At 35.1% G+C, this 18,491-nt stretch overlaps 1 protein-coding gene across 2 annotated transcripts in view; it reads left to right on the top strand.

Annotated features, from left to right (window-relative positions):
* The window catches only part of HSPA4L (heat shock protein family A (Hsp70) member 4 like), a 48,410-nt gene that overhangs the window by 13,203 nt on the left and 16,716 nt on the right, over positions 1–18,491 (top strand). The window contains exons 3-12 of one of the 2 annotated variants that reach the window (XM_021681467.1): positions 1,017–1,157; positions 3,555–3,677; positions 7,646–7,745; positions 8,115–8,248; positions 9,900–10,144; positions 10,500–10,576; positions 11,424–11,575; positions 12,022–12,128; positions 14,628–14,761; positions 16,573–16,772. In XM_021681467.1, the coding sequence (XP_021537142.1) occupies positions 1,017–1,157; positions 3,555–3,677; positions 7,646–7,745; positions 8,115–8,248; positions 9,900–10,144; positions 10,500–10,576; positions 11,424–11,575; positions 12,022–12,128; positions 14,628–14,761; positions 16,573–16,772 (1,413 nt within the window). The remainder of the gene's footprint in view (positions 1–1,016; positions 1,158–3,554; positions 3,678–7,645; positions 7,746–8,114; positions 8,249–9,899; positions 10,145–10,499; positions 10,577–11,423; positions 11,576–12,021; positions 12,129–14,627; positions 14,762–16,572; positions 16,773–18,491) is intronic. The other variant, XM_044912628.1, reaches the window with a different exon arrangement.

Below are 18,491 nucleotides of genomic sequence, written 5' to 3'. Positions count from 1 at the left end.
TTTCCTCATAAAATAACTTTGTTTAATGGGGCTTTTTTCCCTCCTGACTTTATAAGGATAATTGACTCATTTATCTAGGAATTTTTGCTTAAGACTTTATCAAGGTTGTCTTCTAATTGGCCTATATATGAAAATGTTTATCTTCTCCTACACTTTCATATTGTACATAAACAAATGTGTTTGTGCCAAAATGACTTCTTCACTAAAGTTTACATCTCATATTCTGTGTGATCTTCTAAGCATATCATAGATAACAGAGTCTCTGAAGAAAGCAAACTAAAATTACTCCTCTTAAAGAGACCACTGTGGTAATTCAGCATCCCAGTAGCTTTCATCTCGTAATTGAAGAGCAAGATCTATTTGGCTTTAACTAAGAGGGCAGCAACTGGATCTCAGTATTATTCTATAGTGTGAACTACATGTTCTAGTTAAAGAAAAAATTACTTTGCTAAAATACAAGCCATTTGCAAATTAAGACACTTTAATTTTTGCATCATGCTACACGGAAGGAGTTTAAATTTACTAGCCTAGGAGCACTTCTCTACAGTGAGGAATTGCATTCTTGCTGCATGAGAAGTTTCCCAAAGAACTAGATATTAAGAGGAAAAAAAGGGGGGGGCAATATGGAAAAGTGTTTCAGTAAAAACACAGTAATGAATGTGGAAGGAAGAGAACTTAAACCTAATTCACTAAAGCAAAAGGTTGAGGAAGAACAAAGAGATAAGTTATAGATAGATTTTCACTGTATTACTTGAAAAGTTTTACATTTTTGTTCTTTTTTGAAAACATTAATTTTGAGTCTACATTCTTAGGATAGGAAGAGAATTTGGGGGGCAATAGATATGATGCATACATTCTTGTATAATTTTACTGTCAGCTGGAAGCCAGACAAATGATTGTGTCTAATTCTAAATTTAAATGTGTAGGATGAAGAGACTTGGTGGTATTAAGTATTAGCATAGTGTTTATTTTGCATTCATTAAATATTGATAAATAAAAGTGTTTACTGCCAACAGATAGTCACGAATGTAAGAAATACAATTCATGGCTTCAAAAAGCTTCACGGGCGATCATTTGATGATCCCATTGTGCAAACCGAAAGGATCAGGCTTCCTTATGAACTGCAGAAGATGCCTAATGGAAGTGCAGGAGTTAAGGTAAGCTTCTCAGAGTACAAACATATTTAAATTCAAGAAACCAAATATAATATTGCCTGTTTGTAATTTAACTTTTTTCCTCTGGATGCAGTACATATGTACCAAGATTCAGTTTTTGTAGTAAGCTTTAGTGAGTGTAAAAAAATTCTAATTAGATAATTTTTAAAATCCAAACAATACTTTTATTGTCAAGGAAAAATTATTTGAAGAACTTTTAGAGGTGAACAGTTTTCAAGCAATAAAGGCAGAGCCATAAGTGATTTAGAAAAATAGACCCCATAAGTATATTAATTGCTATATTAAAGCAAACTCTACTTCCAAGTAAGAGATTGATTCTTGATTTTTAATTCTACATCCTGAGACAGTAAGTTGTAGATTAGTTAACAAAAACATGTTTGTTGATTTTTCAGAAACTAACAGAATACCTCGAAACATAGTTACCTTTTGACCCAGCAGATTCACTCTTATTTATATACACCAGAGAATTGAATGATACGTGTACACAAAAACTTGTACATGATTGTTCGTAGTAACATTGTTCATAATAGCCAAAGAGTAGGAACAGTCCAAGTGTTCATTAGCTGTTAAGTGGGTAAATGAAATGTGGGATCTATACAATGGAATACTATTTAGCCATAAACTGGAGTGAAGTACTGATATGTACTTCACCTGGATGAACATGGCCACATAAATATACATATATACACTTACATGCACGTATGTTGTGCTGCTTGAGAGAAGCTCTTCCAAAGTTTAGTGTTAGAGAACAAAATTATGTTCACTGAGGACACAGAAGTAAGACATAACTTTTTCTTCAGTAAATTAAATGTAATTATATGGGTTCCAAGGTAACTTTGTATTGCTCGTAAATTTATTGGTTATTATAATAGGGTTTGATTACTTAAAGCACACATCTTCCAGTATTCCTTTGTCAAGAAGCATTGTAAAGTTTCCTTTTGTGTGCTTAAATGCAACCTACTCCTAAACCTGTGTATAAGATGAGGTGGTTATTTGGTCTAAAAAACATAATTTTGAAATTTCATATATACATCTCTAATATTTAATTTATGATTATTCCCAGAAACCTTGGAATAATACATACTATACCTCTTTTTTTTTTTTTTTAAAGATTTTATTTATTTATTTATTTGATAGAGACAGCCAGAGAGGGAACACAAGCAGGGGGAGTGGGAGTGGGAGAAGCAGGCTTCCCACTGAGCAGGGAGCCCGACGTGGGGCTCGATCCCAGGTCCCTGGGATCATGACCTGAGCCGAAGGCAGACGCTTAACACCTGAGCCACCCAGGCGCCCTATACCTCTTTTTTTTTTAATAAGAAATTTTCTTTCCTGATGTTCGCATTTCCTTTTCCTAGAACTGTATGACTAAAGCTTTCATTTTAAACCCAGAAGAGTTCTAACTTTCAAAAGAAAGATTATTTGATCTTTTTCTCCTTCATTATGTGCCTGGAAAGTGAATGATAAAAATTGCTTTTGTGAGAGGCACCTGGGTGGCTCAGTCAGTTAAGCATCTGCCTTCAACTCAGGTCATGATCTCAGGGTCCTAGGATCGAGCGGATCGAGCCCCCATCGGCCTTCCTGCTCAGTGGGGAGCCTGCTTCTGCCCCTCTCCACCCCTCTTCCCCCCGTTCATGTGCACGCGTGCACTCTCTCTCTTTCTTAAATAAAAATCTTTTTAAAAAATTATTGTGGGGGTGCCTGGGTGGCTCAGTCGTTAAGCGTCTGCCTTCAGCTCAGGTCGTGATCCCAGGGTCCTGGGATGGAGCCCCGCATCGGGCTCCTTGCTCCGCGGGAAGCCTGCTTCTCCCTCTCCCACTCCCCTTGCTTGTGTTCCCTCTCTCACTGTGTCTCTCTCTGTCAAAAAATAAATAAAATCTTTAAAAAAAAAAAAATTACTATTGTGAAAGGCAGAGAGCTAATGCAGGAAGACATTTTTGAGAACAATTTGGTTATATTACTATGTGTAAGGCACTTGAACTTTAGAAATGAGAGGTTATAATACTAGAATAATCTTTTCAGAATATAACTTCTCGAGGGCGCCTGGGTGGCTCAGTTGGTTAAGCGACTGCCTTCAGCTCAGGTCATGATCCCAGGGTCCTGGGATCGAGTCCCGCATCAGGCTCCCTGCTCTGCGGTGCGGGGAGCCTGCTTCTCTCTCTCCCACTCCCCCTGCTTGTGTTCCCTCTCTCGCTGTGTCTCTCTCTGTCAAATAAATAAATAAAATCTTTAAAAAAAAAAAAAAAAAAAGAATATAACTTCTCGAGCAAAAACTTGTCTTTTTCACTGTTGTCTTATCTATCATGTATAGAGTAGATCCTCACAAAATACATATTGGATGAATAAATGACTCTTAATAAATATCTCAACTTTTGGTTTTAGGTGCGGTACCTAGAAGAAGAGAGACCTTTTGCAATTGAGCAAGTAACTGGAATGCTGTTGGCTAAACTTAAAGAGACTTCAGAAAATGCTTTGAAGAAACCAGTGGCCGACTGTGTGATTTCAGTAAGTTTTACTTCAGTACTTTTAAATCACACCTTACAGTATATTAATATTCTATTGAAATATTTTTCTTCTCTTTATTCTTTCCAATCTAATTTAGTAAATAATCTAAATCCATTTTTATTTTTGTTTTTTTTTTTTTAAAAAAAAACCCACCTTATTTGGTAAAGTTTAGGATTAAGTTAGTTTCCCGTAAAGTCAGTTGTGATAATCCGTGAATCTTAAAAAACCAATGTATATGATTAGTGACTGCTATACGTTCCAGTTACCTAAGAATCTTTCCTGGTCGCCCTTAACTTCCCACTTATAGAGACCTTAACATTTTATGGCAAAGTTGAAAATTCCCATTTGGGAATTTGAGATTATGTATATTCATATATTCTGTATCAGAAAAAAATCTTTTTTAAAATGAAAAATTGGATATATTTAACATGTTATACTTTCAGAAATTTTGACATGCTTACACACAACTATCAATCATTATCAATATTACATATTTATCACCCTCCCAGAATCCCATTGTGCCATTTTTTTTTTTTTTAAGATTTTATTTATTTGAGAGAGAGAGTAAGAAACAGCATGATAGGGGAGAGGGTCAAAGGGAGAAGCAGGCTCCCCGCTGAGCCGGGAGCCTGATGCGGGACTCGATCCCAGGACTCCAGGATCATGACCTGAGCCCAAGGGAGTCACTTAACCAACTGAGCCACCCAGGCACCACCCACCCATAGTGCCTCCTTCAAACTAAAGATTGTTTACGTATAAGGTGTGCATCATGACACTTTGATATACATAGTGAAATGATAATGATTACTGCAGTTGAGCTAACTAACATATGCATCTCCTCGTGTACTTTTTTTTTTTGGTGGCAAGAACACCTGAGATCTACTTTCTTAGCAAATTTCCAGTATCCAATACAGTATTACTAACTTCAGATACCATATGCTATACATTAGATTTCTAGAATTTATTCATCTTACATAACTGAAACTTTGTAATCTTTGGCCAGTATCTCCCCATTTCCCCCACCTCCTTGCCCCTGGTAACCCCTACTCTACTCTCTGCTTCTATGAATTCAACTTTTGTAGATTCCACATATAAGTGAGATCATGCAGTATTTTTCAGAAAGAAAAAGTCTGTCTTTAAGGATTCTTAGAACATTCCATCATTTCCTCTATCTCTTGAGATCCCATTATATACTGATAACTTTTTGAAGTTACATGTTGTCCACTTAAATGTGAGTATATTTCTAATACTATTAAACTTCCCTACCTAAGTTCGAGAGTCTCATGTCCTCAGAAAAATAGAATCAGATTATGAACTCCAGTGGAATTTAGTAATTAGATTTTTATAGGTATTTAGAATTTTTTAATGAGAGAAAAGTAATAGAGCTTTAATATTTTATATTCTGACCATTTAATAAAAGCAAATAATAGGGGCCCCTGGGTGGCTCAGTCGTTAAGCATCTGCCTTCGGCTCAGGTCATGATCCCAGGGTCCTGGGACTGAGCCCTGTATGGGGCTCCCTGCTCAGCGGGAAGCCTGCTTTTCCCTCTCCCTCTGCTTGTGTTCCCTCTCTCGCTGTGTCTCTCTCTGTCAAATAAATAAAATCTTTAAAAAAAAAAAAAAGCAAATAATAGAGTTTACCTTTGACCGGGCACTGTTATGGGCATTTGATATGTACTAACTCATTTAATCCTCAGAACCACCCTATGAAGGTAGGATATTTTTAACTCCAGTTTTATAGATTAAAAAACAGACACACAGAAGTTAAATAATTTGCCCAAAATCAATAGAGCTAATAAGTTGTAAGCCAGAAATCACACCCTGTAGTTCATTCTCAAGCCTCTGCTTATAACTCTTCCATTGTACTGCCACTTGAAAGTATACATCAAAGTGGGTTTGGTTTTAAAATCCATCTTAAATTCAAATCCATCCCTATTAACCATACTTGATAGTAATTTCACATCAGAAATTGTCAGAAGAGAACATTATGAACTTCTTGGCCATTATTTACTTTGTGTAGTTAGTGTGATAGACCCATTGTGAGCTATATAGGGGAAGTATTTTCTCTGTTTTATTTTTTATTTTTATTTTTTTTAAAGATTTTATTTATTTTTGACAGCACAAGCAGGGGGAACAGCAGAGAGAGAGGGAGAAGCAGACTCCCTGCTGGAGCAGGGAGCCCGATACAGGGCTCGATCACAGAATGCTGAGATCATGACCTGAGCCGAAGGCAGACGCTTAACCGTCTGAGCCACCCAGGCGCCTCTCTCTGTTTTATGCACTATTATATCCCTAAGTGGTTAGAAAAGTACCTGGTACATAAGTGCTCAGTGAGTACTAAATAAAGTCTATATTATAATTTAGATTTTTGTCAGAAGGATAATACCAAAATCAGGATAAACAGGTTTATCAAAATTCAAGTTCTTTTCCTGTTGTTAATATCTGTTAAATGATGGGGCGCCTGAGTGGGTCGGTCGTTAGGCATCTGCTTTCGGCTCGGGTCATGGTCTCGGTCCTGGGATCGAGCCCCGCATCGGGCTCCCTGCTCCGCGGGAAGCCTGCTTCTCCCTCTCCTACTCCCACTACTTGTGTTCCCTCTCTCGCTGTGTCTCTCTCTGTCAAATGGATAAAATCTTAAAAAAAAAAAAAAAAAAAAATCTGTTAAATGAAATTTCTAGCTTCAGGGCACCTGGGTGGCTCAGTTGGTTGAGCGACTGCCTTCGGCTAGGTCATGATCCTGGAGTTCCGGGATCGAGCCCCGCATCAGGCTCCCTGCTCAGCAGGGAGTCTGCTTCTCCCTCTGACCCTCCCCCCTCTCATGCTCGCTCTCTCTCTCTCAAATAAATAAAATCTTTAAAAAAAAAAAAAAAATTCTAGCTTCAAAAAGCAATAAAATTGGAGACAACTTACTTAAATTGGAAGAGCCCCAAGTCATTTTGTACATGAATATACTTAATTAGCTTTTTTTTTTTAAGATTTTATTTATTGAGAGAGAGAGCACACACGTACGCAGCACACAAGGCTCACATGCAGGGGGAGGGGCACGAGTAGGGTGAGAGACAGGGGAAGAAGCTGACTCCCTGCTGAGCAGAGAGCCCGCAGCAGGGCTCTATCCCAGGACCCTGAGATCATGACCTGAGCCTAAGTCAGATGCTTAACTGACTGAGCCACCCAGGCGCTCCTACTTAATTCTCTTCTCAGAAATCTGTCTGTAGACACAAATCAAAGTGCTTCTTAGTTTGACAGAATGAAGTGTATGTGAATCTTAACTATAAGTTTAAGTCTCAATTTATTTTTTGATACTGTACTGCCACTTGAAAAAGTCTTTAATTAACATTAATTAAACATTTAATGTTTTTTTGGTGATTTTAAAAGAAGCACATGCTCCTAAGTCCTCTGCAATATAGTTCCTGCCTCGCTTTGAGATAATAGCCACTGTAAACCTTTGGGTACTATATTCTCCTGGGTAACATATACCTACACAAAAATCATGCTACACATGTCCTTTTTTCTGATGCAATATAGATACTGTTCCATGACCATTCAGATCTGCCTGATTCTAACAGCTACATAAGATTCCATTATTCAGATATACCAAGATATATTTAATCTCATTTTAACAGTCTTGGGCTTTCAATTTTTCATTATTAAAGATGAACAAACATTTTTTTTCCATAGAGCAGACCCAACACAAGAAGGATTTAGATGAACATATTTTGGAAATCCTGAAATATTATTCCATCTTATTAATTGCTTTAAATTTGTGTTCATACTTAGGTCAACACTTTATGGTATAGAAATTGCCAAAAAGTAAAAAACTAGTATTTTTTTTCTTGTTTATTTTATTAGAACACCATTCTTTGCCTCAAGCCCTACGTAAGTTTTAGAGCAGTTATTTTACATTTTTAATTGATGAAATGTTTAAAATATAGTACATCAAACCAATATATTACTGTTTTAAAATACCAGATTCCTAGCTTTTTCACTGATGCTGAGAGAAGATCTGTGATGGCTGCAGCCCAGGTTGCAGGTTTAAATTGTTTGAGGTTGATGAATGAAACTACTGCAGGTGAGCACTTTGCAATTTGAAAATCACTGTCAGAAAAATACTGTTCTAGTTTTTGGGGGTTTTTTTCCCAATTAATATAAAGCATTTATCTTTTTTTAAACTCATTATATACTGGCTCTTGTAACCTTTGGTTTTTGTAGTACAATATTTTGCTAGAAGTTAAACATGTCTTACATTTGCTGTAAGAATCATTTATGTTATAGATGGATAGAGAAAAAATTAAAAACAACCAAATTATAAAAAGTTATTTACTTTGAAACTAATAATTTATATTACTCTCTATTAAAGTGCAGTATCAAAATGACTTATCTTTTGTTTTCCACGTGATTGCTATCCTGATAGTAACGTGATTTCTTTGTTCTTACACAGTCGCGCTAGCATATGGAATTTATAAACAGGATCTTCCCCCATTAGATGAGAAACCAAGAAATGTAATATTTATTGATATGGGACATTCTGCTTACCAGGTCTCAGTTTGTGCTTTTAACAAAGGAAAACTTAAAGTAAGTAAATAAATGATTTGCTATATATAAGTTTAATGGTTAAGAGCATGTAAGAAAATATAGAGAACCTAAGTGCTCTGCCACTTAAAAACTATGACCTTGAGCAAGTTACATAACCTTAAATTTCAGGCTCCCCACTTGAAGATAATATCAGTAATTACCTCAGAATTTTTGAGGACAAATGAGTTAATGTATATAAAATGCTTGGAATGCCTTATACTGTAATATATATTAGCTATTTTTATTATTGTCAAGATGTTAAGTCACCTATCAGGGAACATTAAGTACATTACTATCCATAAATATACTTAGGAAACATTTTGTAAAATGATTCCCTTTGTTTTATAAACTTTCCTTATCCAGAAGTTCTAATCAGAATTTTCTATAATGTGGCATCATTTAGTTCTGTGTGCTCATCTTATAGTTTGTATTGGATTTTATATTCATTTTTATATTGATCATCTTATCCATACTTACGTTCTCTCTCTCTCTCTCTCTCTCTCCATTAGTCACATGTGTAGAAGTTACTTAGAAGATGAAATACTTTCGGTTATCCAATGGACCTTTTAGAGCCTTTTGTCTCACAGTTTATAGTAACATCCTTGTAATCAGAAAACTCAAAGGAAATGACTCATAGTAAATATAGGGTAGTTTTTTGTAAATTGTTTTAATCTTTGCTATTTAGTCTTGAATTTTAACTTAAGAACATTTTCCTTCCTTCCTTTTTAGTAGATACCTTAGAGTAACCATATCTATGTCCCTTCTGTCCAGAAGGATGCATGTTTGCACTAGTCACATACCAACACAATTTTGCATTTAATTTTGGGTAGTACTGGTCCTAGCAAGAAGTCAATCCATGAATTCTCCATGCGAGTCTTGGGATGACATCCCATCACATTAGTTTACAGCTTTCTATAGGGCTTACTATTGTTCCATCACATATCCTTGTGAAAAAAACCTGATGAGCCACACCAACGGTGGGGTTCTATTTTTTAAGTGACTAGTGTAAGTAGTAATTTGTGCTCTCCTTGGAGAGAGACTAGATATCTTGCTCCTGCATTTTCAAGAGGTTTAGTGTTGAAGTTCTATGACTTGTCTACTCCTCTTCCGTCCATCCACTGGCTGGGGCTCATTGCTCAACAAGTTTATTATATTCTTGTCTCTCCTCTTCACTTTTTTTTTTTTTTAATAGTAGTCAGAAGGCCTAATTTCGGACCTGTAAATTGACCAATTGCAGTATTTTAAATTTAATCTTCGAATTGGCTTTTCTTGGTTGTTTTGTTTTGTTTACATACTTAGGACTTACTCCCTGAACTTGGTTTTTGGCCTACCTCTTCGGTGCTATTGTAGAACCAATGGATATGAGATAGTGAAGTTTTAATTGTTGTAACTCAGTTATTTCAGAAATAGAATTAATTTTAATTATATATGGATCTGCATCCCAAAACAGATAATTCAGAATGGGTAAGTATGTTGGCTAAATATAAGTGATAATTGATATCAGCAATAGCAAGCTTTGACACCCCTGTGATTTTTCACAAGTTCTTTGGCTTTGACTTTAATTTTAAAAGGTTTTTTTTTTTTTTGGTTTTTGTCTTTTTGAAAGCATTTATATTTCTGAAAATTCAGTTCTGGTTTTTTGGTTAAACAGGTCTTGGCTACCACCTTTGATCCATATTTGGGTGGCAGGAACTTTGATGAGGCTTTAGTAGACTACTTCTGTGAGGAGTTCAAGACCAAATACAAGATAAATGTGAAAGAAAATTCTCGGGCCTTGTTGCGTTTATATCAGGAATGTGAAAAACTGAAGAAGCTAATGAGTGCAAATGCATCAGATCTTCCACTGAACATTGAGTGTTTCATGAATGACCTTGATGTTTCTAGTAAAATGAACAGGTACGGTGTATGTTTTCAGTTTAAGAAGTGTTGGCTTAGGGGCGCCTGGGTGGCTCAGTTGGTTAAGCGGCTGCCTTCAGCTCAGGTCATGATCCTGGAGTCCCTGGATCGAGTCCCGCATCGGGCTCCCTGCTCGGCGGGGAGTCTGCTTCTCCCTCTGACCCTCCTCCTCTCATGCTCTCTGTCTCTCATTCTCTCTCTCTCAAATAAATAAATAAAATCTTTAAAAAAAAAAAAAAAAAGTAGTGTTGGCTTATTTTATGTTTAGATCATGTCTGATTTTTTTCATTCTGTTTAGAAGATATACTTGAGTTTTATATCCCAAAATGATGAATTTTATTTCATTTTCCCACAGGGCCCAGTTTGAACAGTTATGTGCTTCCCTCTTCACCAGGGTTGAGCCACCATTAAAAGCAGTAATGGAACAAGCTAGTAAGTGTAAATTACTAGACTAACCATCAAAATTGTATCATGGCGTTAACTCACTTGAATGGGGTAGGAAATGGTAAAAGCAATAAAAACTTCTATTTGTTTTTTGAAGATTTGTATTTCTCATTTTAGAGAGGGAGATTATAATTTCATTCATAAGAGTAAGGGCACTATGAATCTGGGTTTATGAGAACAACTCCTGGCTCGTGTTATTGTTTACATCGTAAAACTAACACTAGTTATATTTGGAGGTGTTTATATGTAAGTATACTGTAAAGTCTAAGATGAAAATAAAGTAGAAATGGGACATGATTGCTTTTTGTTAAGATTTTTGGTGATCAGTACTTTCTATGGATATTTGTGAGGTGAAAGTTAGAAAATTGAAGGACTCTGAAGAGCCCATGAGGTACTTGTCTGTTCTTATTGTCACTCTGTCATCTGGTCCAAGTGCAGTGCCTGACACATAGATAGTTAATATTTATTAAGTTTTGCATTTCTCCAAAATTTGTTTTTATCTTCTTTCTATTTAGTCTTGTTTTGACCAAAAACAAAATCCATTTTTTTAAAAAAGTGCTTTCCAAGGTCTTTTGTTCACATTTTTATAAAGACTATCTTATTTTTCTCAATTAAAAATATTTTGGGAGCGCCTGGGTGGCTCAGTTGGTTAAGTGACTGCCTTTGGCTCAGGTCATGATCCTGGAGTCCCGGGATCGAGTCCCACATCGGGCTCCCTGCTCAGCGGGGAGTCTGCTTCTCCCTCTGACCCTCCTCCCTCTCATGTTCTCTGTCTCTCATTCTCTCTCTCGCAAATAAATAAAATCTTAAAAAAAAAAAATATTTTGTTTTACAGACTTGCAACGTGAAGACATAAGTAGTATAGAAATTGTAGGGGGAGCAACTCGAATTCCTGCAGTGAAAGAACAAATCACTAAATTTTTTCTTAAAGACATAAGTACCACATTAAATGCTGATGAAGCTGTTGCAAGAGGATGTGCATTACAGGTATGATTATTTTTCCTTTTTTTTTTTTTACAGAGTATATTTTGCCAGAAAAATGGTGATAGGCCTAAAGGGACCTTTTAATATTATCTGTTCAAACCACTTGTCAATAGGCTAAAATAAATTAAAATTATTCCTGAAAGATAAGTCTTGTGTCTTTCCAATTTGTTTTTAAACTGTCATGGGACAATATGTGTGTACTGTAGTGAAAGAACATTTACTTTTATGAATTCTTGTAATTATTCCCATTTAAAATTCTTTTTTCAGATTTAAAAATATATTTTTGTAAGGTCATAAAAATACTCTTGACACTTTAGCTGTTACCAAAAACAGTAATTTTTAGGATGTAACAATTTTATTGCAAGGGCTTTATTAAGCAGTTCAATCAGGGTAACCTATAGTATGTTTTGTGTTTGTTGATTTAAATATGGTATACATCTTATTTTCAGTGTGCGATTCTCTCACCAGCATTTAAAGTGCGTGAATTTTCTATAACAGACCTTGTTCCCTATTCAATCACATTAAGATGGAAGACCTCTTTTGAAGATGGAACTGGGTAAGTTACTTTTAAAGCCTTGGTTAGAGAGCTTGTTGTAAATAACCAATTGAACCTACTTTCTGAACTAGAGGAATTTACGCTTCTAAAACTCTCAAATACTTTTAAATAAGATGTTAGAGAAAATGAACTATATTATATAATCTGTAAATCATGATGGCATATTTTTAATTAGTATTTTATAAAATCATATTTTCAAATAAAATCACAATATGGCAATATAAAAACTTAGAAAACCTGCATCTGCCATACCCCAACTCCTACTTAGCCCATTTTACAAAGTTAACCATTGTTAACAGGTATGCTTATATCTATCCATTTTTTTGAATATCCAAAAATAAAAGCCGTTCTTTTTAAATTACCTGAGTGTCTCCAGTGCAACTTGCTTTTTAAAATGTCTGTCATTTTAAATATGTCACAGACAGTGACTATTTTCTCAGCAATTGTGTGTACCATAATTAATTTAACCAGTACACCCTAAAATCCTATTTTTTTCTGATTCAGGCAGTGCTATTAGGAACATCCTTGTACACATCTCCTTAGTTGTGTTTAGTATATCTGTAAGATAACTATATAGGACTGAAATTGACCCAAAGGATATGAGCATTATTATAATCAGTATTGCCACATTATTCACCAAAAGGATTATACTAATTTATATTCCTTTTAACATTGCTGAATTATCTGTTGTAGCTCATTTTCTTCTATGCTTTTAAAGATAACATTCTGAAAGTGCAAATACGTACTTTGTTATTAGATTTGCATTTCTGACTATTATGAGCCACAGTCTTTTCATGCTTTTATTGACATTTACATTTCCTTTTCCATGAACTACTTAAGATTTAAATAGCTTCGCTTCCCTACCAAAATAAAAACTTGTGTTTCAAATAATGTATTTGACTACTTTTCAGAACTTATAATTTGTACAATAAGGTAAACCTGTATTTAGGTTTTGACGTTGCTTTTAATATTTTGTTCTGTGCTCTATACATCTACACCCCCAAGAAACTAAAATTTTTGCACGAATTCTGAAAATATGGATTATCAGTCTGATCTGAATGTTTTGCAGAGCATTTAAATGGCATGTCCTAATGTCAATTTTGAGGCAAGAAATGGTGTTCTTTAAAAGAATTAACTTCAGGGGTTAACTGGCTGGCTCAGTTGGAAGAGCATGCAACTCTTGATCTTGGGGTTGTGAGCTTGAGCCCCATGTTGGGCATAAGAGATTAATTTAAACTTTATTTTTTTTAAAAGATTTTATTTATTAGAGAGAGAATGAGAGCAAGCATGAGCAGGGTGAGGGGCAGAGGGAGAAGCAGACTCCCCACTGAGCAAAGAGCCCAACACAGGACTTGATCCCAGGACCCTGGGATCATGACCTGAGCTGAAGACAGACACTTAACCGACTGAGCCACCCAGGTGGCCCTAAATAAATTTAAAAAGATAATTAAAGTTAATTTCAGTTAAAGATACAGTGATGCAGAAAAAAATTATAAGAAGCATATGGGGAGTTACATTGAAAAGTAAACCTATCCTAGTGATTACAATAAGAAAGTAAAAGATAATGTAGGTTCTTGAAAACTAGGATAGAGGGAAAGATCCATGGATATGAGATTTGCAAACCTTGCATAATGAATAGGGTGATGGTATAGTATTATAGAGTGAGTTTCTGGGCCACTATAAACAATAGTTATAAGCCATTTCTGTTAAACTATTTAAGAGTGGGAATTGTTATGTAGGTTTTAAAACTTCCTGTACTGGAGAGGAGGAAATACTAGGACATTATTACATCAGTTGAAAAAATTGGAATATGGATTACATGTTAAAGTATCAGTGTAAATTTATAGTTGACAGCTGTACTGTGGTTATAGTAGAGAATATCGCTGTTAGGAAATACACATTGAAGTACTTAGGGGTAAAGAGCTATAATGTATGTAACCACCTCCACTGGTTCGGAAAAAAATACACATGTACACGGAGTATGCACTTAAGTGATGAAACAAATAGAATAAAATGCTGACAGTAGTAAATCTAGGTAAAAGATATACAGGTGTTCCTTCCTTGTGCTGTTTTTATTTTTGCTTCTTTAAGTTTGAAATTAGTTTCAAATAAAAGTTTTTTTTAAGGGAGCTAGAATAAAAAGGGTTACATATGACAGGTATTTATTTTGGAAACTAAGGGGTAGGATTTGGTCCACATATGTGAACAAAAAACTAATTCCTGTATATTAGCCTCAAAATATACCTAATTGCAGTTAATTTTTCTTTCTTTCTTTTTTAAGATAGAATTGTCTGTTACTATGACAGACTTTCTAAAGACTTTGAGCCATAAACCTATCAAATTACATGTTCATAGCAAAACCAGTAATTCTTTTTCTTTACATTTGTGGGTAGAGGTCTTTACAGTTGCTGCTTTTGAATTAGGAATGACATGGATTCTGTAATTAGATTCATAGAAAACTTTCTATTTGTTTTGAACTGTTTTCCCACTCCATTTTAGGGAATGTGAAGTATTCTGTAAGAACCATCCTGCCCCATTTTCAAAAGTCATTACTTTCCACAAGAAGGAACCATTTGAACTAGAAGCATTTTATACTAATTTACATGAAGTGCCTTATCCTGATCCAAGAATTGGTAAGAGAACTCAAGAAAAAAATTTCACAAACTTTTGCCTTTTGTAAATTATTAATATTTGAATCAAGGAAATAAATTGATATTCGAGCTAAGCTAGCACTCAAAGCAATATATTTTTTTCTAAACATGCACTTTTAGTGCTCACAGTTTATCCTGGAGTAACAGGTTTGAGTATTTTTAATTCATTCTGACTTCTCTATTTAAAATGCTCTGTAATTTGCCTGAAAGGTTTGGGTGAGGGTCATTTTTTATGGAAAAACTCCTTAATCAGTAAGTTGAAATTGTGCTGCCAGACTGACCGTATATCCTGACTTGAAACTTAGGTTCCCTGGCAACAGCTAGAATTCATATCATTGGATTAATACAAAAGTGAGAATTGGGGACTGTAATAACTGTTTTAGCTGAGTAATCTTTTTTAGAGATATAAAACAAAGTACGATTTTTATAACATTTAAGAGAAAGAATAATTTATAATTCTTTAAATTTCTATTTGTATTGCTTTTATTGATAGACTAAAAAGGGAACAATATGAATATCTCAAATACGTTATTTAAAGCAGTAGAAATAATGGGGTCCCCGCTCGGCAGGAAGCCTGCTTCTCCCTCTGCCTCTGTCGTTCTCCCTGCTTGTGCTCTCTGTCTCTTTCTCTCTGACAAATAAATAAAGCAGTAGAAATAAGTTAAGGAAGGTGGAATTAGTTTGCCAGGGCTTCTGTAACAAAGTACCACCAACTGAGTGGCTTAAAGAGAATTTGTTGTCTCCAGTTCTAGAAGCTAAAAGTACGAAATCAAAGTGTTGACAGGATTCCTTCTGAGGGCTTTGAGGAAAGGATCTCTTCCACGCTTCTGTCCTTGGTTGGTAGATGGCCATCTTCATGTTCACATGACATTCTCCCTGTATGTGTATCTGTCTCCAAATAAGGACACCAGTCATTGGATTAGAGCCCACCCTGATAACCTCATCTTAACCTGATTACCTCTGCTAAGACTCTTCAAATAAGGTCACCTTCTGAGGTACTTGAGAGTAAGACTTCATATTAATTTGAGGGTGAGGTCTCAATTCAACCTATAACAAAGGTCAACCAAATTTTTTACTTACCAGTTTTTCTGCCTAGTATCCTCTCTCTACTATGGATATCATTATATATTATGGGTTTTTAAAAATAAAACAGCAGAGGGGCACCTGGCTGGCTCAGTTGGAAGAGTGTGTGAATCTTAATCTAGGGGTTGAGTTCAAACCCCACGTTAGGTGTAGAGATTACCTAAAAATAAGATCTTTAAAAAAAATAATAAAAATAAAATAGTTTCTTAAAGTGAGAAGTTAATATCTCTGTAGGTATTAGTAACTGAATAACTTAGCAATTTTGTTATAGGGTGAAATTTTTTAAAAATTGCTTTATTCATGAATTACCAAAATGGTTATGGTTTGCAAGACTTACAGCAAAAGGATAATGTCCATTTTGTTTCCAAACCCAGAAATTGGATTTTGTTATTTTGGTTTTAGGATAGCAGTATTATAAAATACTTAAAAGCTATATTGCCTTGGGTCAAATTGTCCTTTGTTGAAATTCCAATTTACCTTTGTCCTAGTATTGATGATTTTGGGCAGGCTGCTTAACCCTTCTAAATCTTAATATTAGGTTTATTAAGATATTAAAAAAAAGTGATCTAGGGTTAGTGCATTTTCCACAGTAATTATTCTGGATATAATTTATGATTATTTGCCATCATCTGAAAGATAACAGTCAAAATTATTGAATGAATAGGTTAATTGGAGGCCCATGTACTGATGGAAGCTCTTTTTTCCTTAAGGGAGCTTCACTATTCAGAATGTTTTTCCTCAGTCTGATGGTGATAGTTCCAAAGTGAAGGTTAAAGTTCGTGTTAACATCCATGGAATCTTCAGTGTGGCCAGTGCATCGGTAATTGAGAAGCAAAATGTGGAAGGGGATCACAGTGATGCTCCTATGGAGACAGAAACTTCATTCAAGAATGAAAGCAAAGATGATGTGGTATGTAGAAAACCTATTGCAAGATTCCTTTAATAAATATTTAATTTCTTAATCATAACTGATACCTTAATAGTTGAAAATATTAATCTCTGAGATTTTATTGTAGGAATCAATATAAACTTTTTTTATGAAAGCAAAGAATGATTTTTTTTAAGGATAATTTTAAATGCTGTACATCTTTCACATTTTAAACTCTTCAGAGGTTTTGCATCTTTAATAGCCTTATATGAAACTCGTGTGTGTTTGGAGTCATCTTTCCTAAATTCTTCTTTATTTCCATTAAAAACATGTATTATGGCTAGCTTTTTAGCTTACAGATAAAAACCATTCAGATTGATACATTTTGAACTATACATGTACCCTTTTTTTAGATAAAGTACGTGCTTAATAAAGAATTTTTCTGGGCTTAGGGGATATCTGTGGCATTTGAACATAAGAGTGTGCTGTACAGGGCGCCTGGGTGGCTCAGTTGGTTAAGCGACTGCCTTTGGCTCAGGTCATGATCCTGGAGTCCCGGGATCGAGTCCCGCATCGGGCTCCCTGCTCGGCAGGGAGTCTGCTTCTCCCTCTGACCCTCCCCCCCTCATGCTCTCTCTCTATCTCATTCTCTCTCTCTCAAATAAATAAATAAAATCTTTAAAAAAAAAAATTAAAAAGTGTGTGCTGTACATTCAGTAACGTTAATACAGATTTTAGACGGTTTATTTCCTTAGGAAAGAGTTACATGACTCTAACACTATGTTTACTCTTGGTATATTATAGATGCAGGAATCACAGGAGAACATGATATATTCCATTCCACAGAGGTTTCATCTTTTTATATGTATACCTTTTATAAGTTATTTTTAATGGCATATTAGATTTTTTTTGTTCCAATCATAATTGGAGATCTGGCCTAGATTTTTTGTGTATTTGTGTATATCAAGAATGGATTTTGGGGGTGTCTGGGTGACATGGTTTGTTGGGCATCCAACTCTTGATTTCAGCTCAGGTTGTGATCTCAGGGTTGTGAGATCAAGCCCTGTGTCGGGGAGTATGCTTGAGATTCTCTCTCTCTCTGCCCCTCCTGCTCATGTGCTCTCTCTCTCTCTCAAATAGAAGAATAAAGCTTTAAAAACAAAATGGATTTTGTTTTGTTAAAGTTCAAGACTGTTTCTCCCTTTTGTGAAGTTTATCTTTTTGTCTGTTTTTATTAATAATTACTCTAAAATCTTCCACATTGATCAGACTTCTACTACTTTTTAAAGTACCCATTTAATGATCATGGCATTTTCTTTCATTCTTTTTCCCGTGTATTATTTTGCTATTACATCCTTCCTTGAATTGAGAAAAGAAATGTCCTAATCTGTTAGTAAAGAGTAAGAATAATAGGTGAAAAGTTTTCCTTTTTTTTTTTTTTTTTTGAAAAGTTAGTTTTCTTAGTTGGAGTTCACAATAATTTAAGTCAGACATGTAAATTTAATCCATTAAGATTTATTTTTACTAAAATTGAGAGCACTCTGTATGCCTTTAGGATGAATTTTTCATAACCATTTCAGTTTTCTTCACCTCTTTTTCTTAAAAGTCTCTGCTGAGACCTTTAGTTTTCTCTGTATAGCGAATCCTAGGCACTAAAAACAATAATATGGCACCCATTTTTCTCCCACCTCTAGCATTTCTTATTTGCTGCTTTTATTTTGTGTGTGGGCTTGAAAGAATGATCGGGATGTGGACTTAAAG

Source organism: Neomonachus schauinslandi, chromosome 2, assembly GCF_002201575.2.
Source record: "Neomonachus schauinslandi chromosome 2, ASM220157v2, whole genome shotgun sequence".
Lineage (NCBI taxonomy): Eukaryota > Metazoa > Chordata > Mammalia > Carnivora > Phocidae > Neomonachus > Neomonachus schauinslandi.
Note: the sequence above shows the minus strand (reverse complement) of the source record. Positions and strands in the feature narration are given on the sequence as shown.